Consider the following 14,998-nt stretch of genomic DNA (forward strand, 5'->3'; position numbering starts at 1 on the left):
AATCAGAAGTCTTGGAAAAGTCAATCTTGAGAAAGAGGGCTTGCTGATTGGATCTACGGGCCCATTCCATACCCTCCTAGACAGCAATGATGTTGTCAAGAATGTAGTGTGATTTGATGAAACTAGTTTGTTTGGGTTGAACAATCAAAGGCAATAGATGACGAATCTTGAGAGCCATGGCTTTAGCAATGATCTTGTAGGAGACATTCAGCAAAGTGATGGGCTTCCAATCGCAAATATCCTTAGGATCGCTAGCTTTAGGTATGAATATGATGTTCTGTTATGTTAATAAGGTTGCCTAAGGATTTAGATTAGAATGCTTCAAGGTAAACCTTGTAAAGGTTGGGCCCAATGGAGTGCCACAAAGATTTGTAAAATTCATAGGGGAAGCCATTATGTCTAGGAGCCTTGTCATTTGCCATAGAGAAGATGACTTCCTTGAGGTCACTGAGGGTGAGAATTTGATCATAGAAAGTACATTGGACTGCAAGCCAGTTATGAGTAATAGTAGTGCATTCCTTCAAAGCATGGTCCTTCTCAGTAGAATTTCCCTGCAAGGAGAATACCTTTTAATAATGTCGGACAAAGGCTTGAAGAATGTCATGTAGATCTAAGAAGATATGTTGACCTTTCTTGATCTTCTTTATCCCTATCAAATTGTGTCAAGTTCTAAGAGCATGGAAAAACTCCTTTGAGGCTTGGTCTCCAATCTAAAGCCAGTAAAGACGAGCCTTGATCTAGGAATCTCTAGCAGTATAATTGTCAATATTTTTCTTCTGATGGAAAAGATTAGCAAGGCAAAGTTGCAGGTCTAAATCAAATGGATTTGGGGGTAGGGCCTTAGAAGTTGCACAAAGATATTTGGTGGTAGCATCATAGGAATGCCTGTGGTATAGAGAAAGTTGTATGACATAGATGTGAAGAAATCTCGTCGTACAGGAGATGACATCATTCCACCATTGAATCCACCCAAAGTGACTGTGGGGTCGAGGCTCTAAATTCCAAACACGCAAAATGTGAGAAATAGTGGGATCATGACTCAATAGTGATGTGTTGAGGAAGAATTGCATTTTAGGATGACATATTTGAGTTGTTTTCCAAGTAATAGTAAAAAGAATGGGATAGTGGTCTGACAAGGTCACATCCTGCAAAGGAATGATAGGTAATTCCCTATCCTCAGAAAAGAAGAAAAAAGATTGCACACTAATCATTACACAATCAAGCCTCTTAAAAATCCTATTAGATCTAGCTCTAAAACTAGACCAAGTGTGCCAAATCCCACTAGAATGGCGATGATGAGCATTGGGATCAAAAATTCCTAATCTGTCACACATGTAGTACTAGGCTTCTCTTTCCCCAGTTGTCCATCGAAAGGAAGAATGACATCTTTGTCAAAAGCCAACTCAACCATATTGAAGTCCCTGCAGACCACCCAAGTGGAAGGTGGCAAAAAATCCACCATCCAATGCCATAGTTGTGATCTTTCCACATCATCATTGGGAGCATAAACATTAACTATTCCAAAAAAGTGATTCTTGAAGGACAACAAAATCCAAACAATCATGTGCATGGGGTCAGAGCAATGAGAAATAACAAAAGAGATTAAACAAGGTAAGAGAAGAGTAACTACACCAACTCATCCAACTTCATGTTGAGAAGAAAAAATAGTGTTGTTTGGCCAATATAATTGGCAAGCAACATTGAGCAAAAACCCTAAAATTTCAACTTCTTGGAGGCATACAATATCTAGGAAACTAAGTCAATGTCTAGTGTCTCACACATAATATTTACGAGGATGGTGTATGAGACCCTGCACATTCCATGAGAGAAAATTCATGATAACAGTTCTTGCATGGCATCCTTGTCCTCAAGATAGGAGAAACTATTGTGCAAGAAAGAAGTGGTGGCACGAGTGGGAGAAGAATCTCCACCAGAGATGATCCTTTGCTTGTTAGAACCACTGTCTACCTCATCTCCATAACCGTCAAGACTGCGAGATCTATGCAAAAACCATGTCAATCTGGGAAGGGTTAGCAAACCAAAATAAGAAAAATCCTTTGGTGATGCTTTGAATGCCATCTAGACAAACCCCATGAGGATTTTGGGTCTTGGCCACCCATCTTTGAGCATGTTGTCAAGAGGAGTTCTACCCACAAAATTTCATATCAAAGTATGTGTTTCAAACCATTCAAAAGCATTATCAAAGTCCTGAATGTTGAGAATAATATCAGGGGACTTACTTCGTGGAATACTTTCAGAACAAACTTGCGAGAGCGTTTGTTCATTGGAGGCGCCATGAGCATCTATTGCAACAACTCCATCACCCGTATGAACTACTTGGCCAAAGTTGGTGGAGTCATAATAAAAACCCCAAATATTACTATAGTAAATGTGACATGATAGGTGTAGAACCAGAGATTAATTCAGAGCAAAAATTCGTACAAGACGTAAAACCCTAGCAAAGCCAGTTTCCTCTCATTTTCATTTGGAATAATATTGGGATGGGTGACCTTTCAAAAACATCACCTAGATATACAACTATAAGTGGGCTATTTGTGCCTATGAGAAATAAGGTCATTTGAATAATTACTCAAACAATATGAGTCTATGTATTTAACTCAACAATTACATAGTTTAATTTTGATAAAATATCATAATGTGATATTTTAAAAAGGCTTCCTCATAATTTTATGACTCATAACTCATGTCAACATAAGTACTCAAAAATTTTTATGACTTGTGACTCACTATTTTATCACAAATCCATAATTTTAGTTATTGGTGTTTCTAGATTAAATCATGTGTGAGTTTCATGTCTCTTAGCTCTCTATTAGCTTGATGATAGATCATAGGGTGTAATCTAAAATATTGGTACAAAAACTCTTGCATGGTCTACTCCAAAACAACAACAATTAAACTTTTACCAGAACGAAGTTTTGGCTTGCTGAAAAACCTCTTACTAGAACAAAGTATGGGTCCCTTTGGGATCACCTATAGGAGCATGTGGGAATAACGTTGTCAATTTTATTGGCCCAAGGAGGAAGTGGGAAAAGGTTGAATTGCAATAGAACACCTTTGATGGTGGGGAGTTGATTGAAGAGCTAAATGGCCTACTTGAATGTTATAGAATCTCGGGAGTAGCCCAAAATGATACTTTTATTTGGAAGGCTACATCGATGGGGGCGTTCTTTGTCATATCTACTTACAAATTAATGTTTGATAAAGCCTTAGAGCCTAATGACTAGGGAAATATCTGGTTTAACCATTTGATCCCAAAGATTAATATTTTTTGGTGGACCACCATTCATGGGAAAATCCTCACTATTGATAATCTCATGAAAAAGGGGATTCCAATTATTGAACAAATGTTATTTGTGTAAGAAATAAGAGGATAATATTACCCATATGTTTCTTGATTGTAATTATGATTCTAATGTTTGGGGGAGGCTATTACAGAAACTGGATTTGATATGGGTGTTTAATAGGGGAATTGAGAAATTTGTTGAGAGTTGGCAAGGCACTTTTACCCACCGCCTCCTTGTCTGTATGTGGAAGGTAATCCCCCCACCCTATGTCTATTGGGGTATCTAGAAGGAAAGAAATAATAGGGCATTTAGGAATGAAGAGAGAAGTGAGGAGGTTATTGCAGACAAGATCTACAAACTTTAGGTCGAAAATATGAAGTGTTGCAAGTGGAGGAAACTGGCGAGTCGCCCAAATCAGCTAGAAATTAGGATTGCCAAGTGTTGGAGTTTGGAAGAGGGGATCATGGAGATTGATAATTCCAATTTGATGGCAAGGAAAAGGACATGATGGAAACTCCTAAGAGAGAACTGGTTTAAGCTCAACTTTGATGGTGTTGCTAGAAAGGAGGGATCCGTTGGTGGAGGTATAGTCAGAGATAGCAAAAGAAGGATGCTCTTGGCCTATACCAGACATCTAGGGAAAGTGTAAAACAATATTGCAAAAGCTATGGCTCTATTCTGGGGTTTGAAAATGGTGATCAATGTTGGATGGGAAAACATGAGATTGAAGGTGACTCAAAAATTAGTACTGAGACTATAAAAGGCATCATGAAGGAAGGTTGGGCAATTAAACGTATTGTAGAAGACATCAGACACTTATTAATTAGTTTAAAAAGATTTGAATTGCATCATATTTTTCGGGAGGGAAATGGGGTGGCTGATGGAATGATGACTTTAGGTCTAAATTTGAAGGACCTACAACGTTGGAGGGAATTTAATGCTTTACCAAACTTGGTAAGAAATTTAGTGAATAAAGAAATTAAGCATAACAAAGTCTAGCTAGAGGATCCTTTTAAATTATAGTGACTTGTTGTTGAGGAGGCATAAGGGACAATCATTATGGATAGATGGAAAGAAGAGGAAAAAAAGGTACTTGTGATAATAAATTCGCATCGTCCGAAAAGGAAAGGACATCGAAGTTTGAGATGAGTGAATTTTTAATTTTTTTTTGTGCATGTCCTCGTAAGTCACAATGAGCAAAAGTTCAAATTTTAAATGGTTTGGTCATATTGGGAATGATGGAAAAGATTGGAGTAGGGATAGAGGTGGTCAACATGTGACAATTAAGTCTAGATGGGACGCAACTATTATTAACAATAAAGGCTTTTATGTATGCTTAAGGCCCACTATTTTTGCACCTAAGTGTGACTGCATTCTAGGTAATTGCCTCTAGGTTTGGGAGAAGGAGAGAATTTTAGGGAAAATTGTAGAGATGGGTGATCTGTAGTACCTCTCCCATTTGATTTCTATAAGTCATCCTGATGGATGCAATCTTGATGATCTTGCTTGTGAGTGATCATGATTAGGACCATGAGTGGTCTACACCCTTGAGGTGATTGGATTTATGTTACTATATCAGTTGCTTTGATTATGCCCATGCCTAATTTATGAAATTATGATGTGTTAGATGGTTCACTAAGGTTTGTGCCAACGGTTACCAGGATCGATGTGGTATCATGATGTTGTTTTGTGATTACCAAAGATGTGTGCAAAGATTGCACTTTGTACTATTACCGTGCTCCATTAGACTAGGTTCCTGTAGTAGTGGTTAGTCATATTTATGACTACGTTTGCTTATGTGTTTTAAGTGCCTTTTAATGTTGTTTACACAACCATTATTAAATGCTTAAATAATTAGAAATGGACTGTCCATGTTGGATTTATTGGTTATGTGTTGTGGATATTTACCTTGTTATATTCTAATCCAAGAGATACTTGTTACTCATGTCATGTTTTACATTTGAGATGACCTGAGGGTCAGATGTTATACTTTGATTTTAGCATCATAGATGTTAGACTACTATGTTGTTCTTTTGGTTATATTGCATGATGATTCCATTTTGAGATGACAACATGTTTTATGATGATATATGGTTATCCGATATTTGGACATATCTCTGATGATGGATTTAATGCTTTGGTTATTTACTTCATTCTTGCTTCATTATGCTATATGCGAACGTGAGTGATGTAAATGGACTATTTTGATATAATTGAATAAATGATTAAATTAGTCATTTAATACATTTATTTACCTCGGCTATATTATTATATGCAATTGCACTTGATCGTGTTGTTTAGTTGCAAGATTTATATCCTTGGCAGTAGCACATCGAGTTGGTGATTCAGCTATTCATATTTTTACTAATGTCATCCCTATATGGTCGATGTATTCTCATTTTAATTGTTTAATTAAACCTTTCGGTGATTATTAAATCCAAACTCATTTGCATTATGTGATTGGACTAGTGAGCATGTCTATGCATTTAGAGGTTCGAATTATCACAAAAGTTGTTAAGGAAAATTTTGTGATTTTGGGGTTTTTGGGCTTTATTTTATCTTATTTTAATTTCTAACAGCTTTGCCATAGATGAATTCCTATCTTTAGGAATAGCTTGTTTTTGTTTGAGTCGATTTGGGGTTTAACTAGGTTGACTGGTTATTTTTCCTAATCGATTATTCACTCGAAAAGTGAATAAGTATTGAAAGAGGTATTTGATTCCTCACTTCTCACTTTTCAATTAGAAAGTTTGAGGGTAAAAGCCAAAATCCTCTTCATGAGGATTTATTGTTCTATTTGTTGTGGGAGCTATGGGCATGGGATCATCGTGAGGTTGATCTCATTGGATCCAGATTGAGGAGACCTTGGATTGTCATGGTTTTTTACTACTTCTACGAGATTTTTATTTTATGGTTCGAATTCTCGTTTTGCCCTTTTGGCTATGAGGTAGTGCTCTCCTGTTTCATCATTTCTACTCTATTTCAACTTCTATTTTTTGGTAGCCATTTGTTAGGAGGCAGAGAACTAGTGTTCCCCTCCATTTCTATTTGTTAGTTCTACTTGGTTGGTCAAGTATGAATATTTTTCCTATTTTTGGGATGGGGGTTTGGGGTTTCGCGTCATTATGCTGGTCATTTTTGCATACAGTGTCTAAACCCAAATTTTATTGAATTTTCAAAGTTTTTGTACCCAAAGACCAAATGGGTTTTAATTTTGAAGTTTTTGAGTTTTGAAGTTTTTCACCTCAGTTTGTATGCCACCCAATTTTCTCAAGTTTTCTTGGCATGATGTTGGTCATGGGCTTGGATTATCTGTAGGATGTCAGTCAAACCATTGTTGCATTTTTATGTTTGCATTGGGATGCATGCCACATCTGTACTCCCAACGTTATGTTCGGTTGAGTGATTTTATATATGGTGTTATTGTTTCTTTTGGAACTTTGTTTTGGTTTTGTGAGCACTAGGATTCATGTAGAATCCATACTCCTAGATTGAGGTCAGTTGAGTGAGTTCATGATGTTTGGTCTTGTTGCATCATTGGGATTTGTGTAGAATCCATACTCTCGGATTGAGGTCAGTTGAGTGAGTTCATGATGTATGGTTTTATTGTCTTTGAGATTCACATAGAATCTGTCCTAAGTTGTTTTCAGTTGAGTGATATTTTTCTTGTGTTCTCATCTAGTCCTTGTGTTATGATCTTTGTGATGGTGGTCTGCCACACACGAGTACGTACGCGTACATTTGTCAGGTGACTTGTGAGGCCCGATCTTTTGTGGTATTTCTGGGAGTTATGATCATTGGGGTTGGGTTGGGAATATGCATGCCTACGGGCACTCATCGTTGAATGAGCATGGGTAGGGTAAGGTAGCATATGGAGGGGGCTTCTTTTCTGTAACTCGATGTCTATTTCTCGAGGGTTGGTGCGCAAAAGTTTTAATCAAGTGATAACTAAATAAAATGTTTGAGTGGTAATAAAACTTAAGATGTATGTGCGAGAGCCTTCCGTTGAGGAGTTGATCTGTGTGATTCGAGCTTGGGGCTTGTCGATGCCAAGCGACTCTCCATGATGTCAGCCCCTACTAAGTAGCCCATTGAGTGTCTGACCATGACTTGTAGTTTATGCATTGTCTATGTTCTTGGTTTCAATCATCATATTGTCTCTTTATGTGTGTTTGTGGTTAGATCATTATCTCCATCAGCACAGCAGGAGGGGGCCTATGGGTTTCACGTGGTTGGGAGTTGTAGCTACCTATACCACTGCTAGGGACTGGTGTATAGAGACGGTCTTTTATCCTAGAGCAACCATTGTTGGATGTTTTCACTTGATACTTCAGGTTTCAGAGTATGCTTTCTTGTGATTTATGCTTTCATTGGAATGCTTGGATATCATGCTTAGATGATGCTAATTTATTTGACACATTCCTGTATTATGATGTTTCGCATATGATTAGGTGATGAGAATTGCTTCGTTGGTGTATCTATTGCTTATTGGTTTAGCATGTTATATTTCCTATTTGTATGATGTTTAGCATATGATAGCTGATGTGGTTGATTTATTGGATTATCTTATGCTTTACTTCTAGTATGTTAGATTTCCTTATTCTTATGTTGTAGCATGTTTTAGTAGTGATGTCCTCATAAGATAGCACCAATGATTTGGTCGATAGTTTGGGATGTTACGCGTAGGGGATGGCTAGGACCCACGATGGTCTTATGACACTATTAACAGTTGGGAGGAATTGCGTACTTAGTTTGATTGTTCAATTATTGCGATCTTATTTCTGTACATTGCAATGTTGCTTCTGTACACTATGATGTTGCTTTCAGTACAACCTTTTTATTGCTATGGTTTAGATGGATAGATGTTCCTCTTTCTTGTTCCATTACATGTTGTTGTTTATGCACTCGAGTGTCCATTCCTCGATCTACGTGGATCCGATCCTCGCTAGTGTGGAGATATGTTTTCCCATTTTATCCCTTGTTTCTTCGGGTGGCCATGCATCAACATTAGGCAATACTTTAAAGTATCGCGCGTTCAAAGGAGAAGAATCATGTGATATCGGAAAGTACCACATGCCCTTGTAAACTCTATTGTGTGACACTTTGTTGTATCACATGCCTCTTAAAGAAAGGTCATACAATACTAGTAAAGTATCACACCCCTTCTTGAGAAGTGTTGCCCAAACCCTAATTGTATCGCACACCACCTTTAGAAAGGTCATACAATACTGGAAAGTATAGTACTGTGTTGATTTAAAGTATTGCCTAAGTTTTGGAAAAACCTCTCCAGGAAAAAATCGGGCACTTTTTGGTTTGTTCGAAAGTTTTTTTGAGGTGTTTTGGATACCCTTTATGGTATTCTCGAATACCTTGGGATTGCATTTTGAATTAGATATGTTATCAAATTTGTATTTGTTTGTGTCCTTCCCTAGTTTGTCATTTATGTTGGGTAGTGGCATTTGGAGATTGTTGGTTGCTCAAATTGTTGGTGAAGTCTTCCGTTGCAATCTTTGTGATCCCTATATGATGTTGTCATGTGCATTCATACTTGTAAATTTTTTTTTTTGGCTTGAATTGAATAATTGTTCCAAGGATCTTTAGGTGGGGTATTACATGATCTTATACGAACTGAGCCTTCTATGATAGAGGAGAGTGCTAGAAAGTCATTGGTTTGGTACATGCTGAAGGAGGGGGGATTTATCCCATTCATGGAGGCAATGAACAAGTATGATGAGAAATGTTCCCTACAATTTGTCAATTCTTGGGAGGATCAAAGAGTCATGCTAAATGGTATCTCGTTTCATATCTTAGAGGAAGTTATCTAGCTGGTGACAGTACTCGCTATAAGGGGAGGGAAATGGCAAAAAGTGACAAGGATCGCTAATGAAGCGAGTCTAAATCACTTCTTCTTGGAGGGGGAGGAACCTTTTCACCATAGAGGAGGGTTTAGGAGGGAGAAACTCTCAGAGACTTGGAATGAATTTTGTTTGATGTTGATGAAGTACTTAACTCTGGAAGGGAGGTATAGTGTTTGTTATTATTATCATTTCCCTCTTCTAAACTATTTTCACCACCATGATTTTATTTCCATTATGTTCTTTTTGTTACATGATTTAGTTGATATAGTTGTTGATGTTAAGGAAAAAATGAGGAAGGGAGTTAATTATACCATTTTGCATCAAGAGTTGATGTTCTGTCTCTATCAATTCCACCTTGTTTTGGTCCCCCGGGATTGTTGAGATTAATATCCTTGCTCCCTCCAACCCCCATCCCAAAAAAATCCCCCTTAGGATCATGAGCCCTAAAGCCCCTACCCCACAGTCTTTGCCCAGTGGGTCCCCTGTTGAGTCGAAGCTCTCCCCCGGGGTAAAAAGGGAAAGTTTGAAAAGGGTAAAGAGAAGGAACCGTAGGAATCGACGGATGAGGGGAGAGGTGGTAGGAGGAGGTCGAGGAGGATTGTGAAATCTAATGCTGAAAGGAAGTTGAGATCTGGGGCCTTGCAGGAGGAGGATTCAAATTTGGAGGAGATGGGCCACCCTAAACAAAGGATTAAATAGAAGGCTTCGAATTTTGGTGGGGGGCATATGGAGGAGGAAGTGGAGGTTTTCAATTCTTCAAGGTTTGGCTCAAGAGATGTGATTAAAGGGAGGAAAGAGATGACGCATGTTTCAACCACCATTGGATTGGGATGTGTGGACCTAACTCAGGACCAATTCTCTGATATTGTGGATAGAATACCCTCCCCTATTACGATATCCTCTCTTGTAAGGGTTTCTTCCAAAGATAATGTTATACCTAACCCCCCACTTGTGTAGGATGTCACTAAGGAGCAGGTGGATGGCTACCATTGCAGTGAGCAGGAGGTCACTAAGGAGGTCTGAAAGATGGCTAGCAATGAGCTGTGAGAGAGAATCTATCCCCTGGAGGCAAGAATGTGTCTCTTGACTAAATTTCCTATCAAGGTGACGCATGTTGTTGCTACCACGTTACATCTACTAAAGGACTAGGAGGGTGATCTGACCAATGAGGACTCTAGGATGTTGTTCGACTTCCTTGTGGAAGACTAGGAAAAAATCCTCCTAAGGGGGAAGGATGCCAAGAAGTCTTAGGGCCCTTTCCTCCCGGCTCTCTATTTTTTTTTTTTTTCTGTTGGTTGTTGAACTTTGTTGGGTTTAAGGGGGTTTTGCCTTTGTTTTGTTAGGATTAAACCTCAAACAGAAATAACAATTACATGCAAATATAACCAATAATAGAAAATAATAGATCACACAGAAGAGAACACAATACACCAAGATTTAACATGGTTCACTCAATCTTTGGGCTACGTCCATCAAACAGCAAGTCCAATATTATTATGATCCAATGATTACAACCTGATTACAATCCATAATCTCTTATAGTTCAATACCGCTGCAAGAAGCAATTTTGCATCACACCTTATGAAACAAACCCTAACCTTAAGCCCTTTTATATAAGCATTTTTTCCGCTTTAGGGTTAAAACTAGTTGCAATATGTCGGCCATAAATTGGTGAACATAAGTAATAGCCAATTGGTGAATACTAGCCCAAAATTTTGTGCCATTGGCGAATGGCGAATAGTAGCCCAAAATTTTGTGCAATTACTTCCTTGATCAGTCACCACAAACTAACATGTTTTTATGCTTTTTTAGTTTTAAAAGTTCTAATACAGACAGTAGTTGTTTAATGCTTGTTGATACTTTTATCGTTGTGCTTCCGAACAATATTTTTGTGTTAAAAGTGGTAGGGGGTAATTTTGGTTGGTGGTAATTTGTTGGTGGTATACCAGTTTGTCTATTTTATGGGCTAGCCCCCTTGTTTTAACTGCTTTTTAATTCAAAAACAATTAAACTTTAATAGAAATCTCAATGCTTTACCTATTCTTGATGAATGATCATAGAGTTTGATCTAAAATATTGATAAAAAATTCACACATTGTCTAATCCAAAAATAATACTAAGAAAACTGTCATAGAAATCTTAATGCTTTACCTTTGCAAGCATCAACTAAATACATAATTTAAATGGATCATCCATATTCATGCAAAACAGTGAAAACAACTACTTGTAAAATGCAGATCAATTAAATTTACTCAAAATTTATATAATCCCTATAAAATGTCTAACTTGACACATTATAAAAATGATAGACTCAACAAAGAGGACTCTCTTTCAGCATGAACTTCAAAGCTGAAAACATGTTGGAACTAAAAAGGTGAATCACCAATATCTAAATATAAGTAAAATGCAACTATGCAATTCCTACAAAATATCTAGTTGTAAATTACAGATTTTGATGCTGTTAGAGTCAACAAAGAGTATTTGTTTCAGTGTGAACTTTAAAGCTCAAAAAATGTGGATTAAGAAAAAAGAGAATCCCCCAATTTATTTGTAGAATCAACATAGAGAAGTTTGTTACAGTATGAGTTTGCATGAATTTTAAAGCTGAAAATTTGTTAAATGAAATCAAAGAGAATCTCAAATTTAAAGTAATACTTTTAATGCAAGCAACATGTAATTATTTAACCTCTATAAAATATCTTATTGTAATACGAAGATTCAAATTTGATAGATTCTACATAAAGAAGTGTGTTTCAACATGAATTTTAAAGCTGAAAATTCATTGAAAAGAAATCAAGAGAATCTTTAATTCTAATTATAATTCTATGAATTAACTAAAATGCAATTGCTTATGATAAAGTAGAGATTTGACTCAACAAAAAGGACTTTGCTTCAACATAAAAAATCATTGAAAAGAAACAAAGATAATCTCAATTCAAAGTAAAATACAATTATTAAAAGATTTGAAAACTATTACAGATCTTTAAAAAAACTCATATTATTACGCTCAACAAAGAGGATTTGTTCTTGCAACTTGAATTTTAAAGCTAAAAACTGGAAGGAAACAAAAGTAAAATGCAATTATTTAAAAAACATAGTTTAAAGTTAGCTTCAATATGAATTTTAAAGCTGAAATTTCATGGAAAGAATCAAAGAGAAGCTGAAATTTCATGGAAAGAAACAAAGAGAATCTCCGATTCACCAGTAAAGTGCAATTATTTAAGTTAAAAACTGAAAAGAAACCAAGAGAATCTCAATTCACCATTAAAATGCAAATATTTAAAAGTTTGAAGGTTATTACCGTCTACAGAAAGGGTGAAAACCCTCTTGTCCCGCATATGTGGAATTGATGTGTCTTCAAAGGGTTTGAATGAGAGCTTCAAATTAGGCGGCGAATTGCCATTCGCATCAAGGGCACACCAAATGTGATGAGCAAATTTCTCTGTTTCAACATCCGCATCTGGATAATTGTATTCTCTCTTCTCAGATCCGTCTTTCTTTCTTCTGTGCGGTGGAACATAAGCCATCTTCTTCTTCTGAACCACTGCTATTGCGGACGGAAACGACGCATGTGAAAATATTTGGGTATTGTGAATGCTTCAAGGGGAAGAAATGAAATGAAAAGGTGGGAGCGCGTGAAATAAAAGTTAAATGCTATCATTTTCGTATTTCACTTTTATCCAGAGTCATTTTTCTTTTTATAAAGTGAATCTATCAATGTAATTGATTTTTTATTTTTTTTAAACAAAGGTAGTAATGCTTATAACCTTTTATTATTATTCAAGGAATAAGTAATTTTTAATTGTTTTAATAATAGAGTAAATTTGATAATTAAAAAAAAAATTAAAGTTATGGGAATAATTATCTTTTTAAATTAAAGTGATGGATAGGTATCAATTGTAAAACTTATTTTTATATTATTATAATATTCATAATAATCATAACTCTTCATATTTTTATTTGTGTTGATGGAATCTAATATTTTGATTACATAGGTATTGATTGCAACAAGAGTCTATGAGTATTTGTTTTAGTTGAATAGAAAAGTTTTTGTATATTTTGAGGTATTTTATAATTAATATTGAAAAGATTGTCTAATATTATAGAAGTATATATATGAAGGTGAAATTAACAATCTATGATGATTCTTATTTAATTAGAAGTATATATATGAAGGTGAAATTAACAGTTTATGATGATTCTTATTTAATTTTAAGTTAATTTGATAGAATTTATATCATATAATCATATATGAACAAATGACATGTTTTGTTTTGTTAAATTTGAATCATACCTTGATCAAAGAGCTCATAGAAGAAAATAAGAAATACAAGATGACCGAAATCATATATAAATCATATGAGAAATGTAGCAATATTATAGAAAGTTCAAATACAGATAATGGGTTGTACACAATAATTCTCTCTACTTTATATATTGAGCATAGATTCCCCCAAGGGCTAAATGCCAAAAGCAAACTCCCCCAACAACCACCTACTAAAGTTCAAGCAACTCCCACAATAATGCATAATAATGAATCTTAAACATTCAAATTAAATTGTAAATTTGAAAAAAAAAATATTATCAACATTTTAGATCATGTTCTATATACTATCATTAAGATTTTGACATTTTAGATTACATATAATTATCTATTTTGAATTTTAAAGTAATTTATTAAAGAGAATCCATCAATGATTTTTAATCTTTTATTGATTTTATTTAAAATTAAATATATCCAAGCTTTTAACAACTTCTTTGGGGCTTCTTTCTGGCTGTGTCGCCACTATTGTAAAGGGCCAACCCCCTAGTTTTGGTTGCCTTTATATCAAAAATAATTTCTTTTTAAGATCAAAGGTATCAATGCTTCTAACTTCTTTCTTTAATTCAAAGGTATCTTTGCTTTTAACTCTTTTTGTATTGTTCAAAGAACAATTAGTTTTCAATTGTTTTTTCTAACTGATTAAAATTTCAATTTAAATAATTAAAGTTATACAAATAATTAATCTTTTAAAACAAAAGTAATAATAAATATATATTTCATAACTTATTTTATATTATAGTGTTTCACAATCATGATGCTTTAGTTGATGGGAACCTAGCTCTTTGATTTGATAGGTATTGATTGAAGCAAGAGTCTACTAAGTAATAGTGTTTGTCATAATTGGATAGAAAATGTTTTGTATATTTTGAAGTTATTTATAATTAATAGAAAAAAACTTTTTTAATAGAAGTTTTGCATGTTTTTCCCTTTTATTTCCTACAAATTGTTTCCTTTATTATTTAATATCAAACACTAATAAAGAATAAAATAGAGGCCTTGAAGGAATATACAGTTTTGGATATACTAAATGTGGTATGAATCATGTTATTTTGGTAATTGATTATTTCTCTTATGTGTCATTAATTAATTCATTAGCTTATTACCATATGTTTCCTACCTAATGAATGACGCATTTTTTGAAATATTGTCTAGCTTGTTTTTTCTTTGCATAATAGTTAAAGCTAACTATGTAAGAGATGTCATCAAGATTAATTAAGATTATGGGTCATATTCAACACAACAAGAAGCATCATAATATATCTCATATGCACTTGTTGATGTTTTGCATCTAAGATTCATTTATGCTTACTATTCCTAAAGCATCAATGTGTTCCCATATGGTTGTAACTATCATCTTATAGCATGATCATGTTCTCTAAATGAGAAAAGAAGCCCATAAGATTTCAAGTGACACCAAAGACTAAAAAAGAATAGAAAATTTGCACCTAACAATATGTTAGTAACCCTCATGAACCTTTTCAAAATGAACAAAGAGGAGGAACATGTTTCTT

At 35.1% G+C, this 14,998-nt stretch overlaps 1 protein-coding gene across 1 annotated transcript in view; it reads right to left on the reverse strand.

Moving 5' to 3' along the window:
• LOC149536337 (uncharacterized) overlaps positions 1–12,787 on the reverse strand; it is a 173,929-nt gene extending 161,142 nt beyond the window's left edge. Inside the window, exon 1 of the mRNA XM_089805640.1 lies at positions 12,465–12,787. Within this exon, the coding sequence (XP_089661766.1) occupies positions 12,465–12,690 (226 nt within the window). The 5' untranslated portion in view covers positions 12,691–12,787. The remainder of the gene's footprint in view (positions 1–12,464) is intronic.
• Between the last annotated feature and the right edge of the window lie 2,211 nt (positions 12,788–14,998).

This window comes from Cupressus sempervirens, chromosome 10 (assembly GCF_028749045.1).
Source record: "Cupressus sempervirens isolate cs-2001-9-10 chromosome 10, ASM2874904v1, whole genome shotgun sequence".
Lineage (NCBI taxonomy): Eukaryota > Viridiplantae > Streptophyta > Pinopsida > Cupressales > Cupressaceae > Cupressus > Cupressus sempervirens.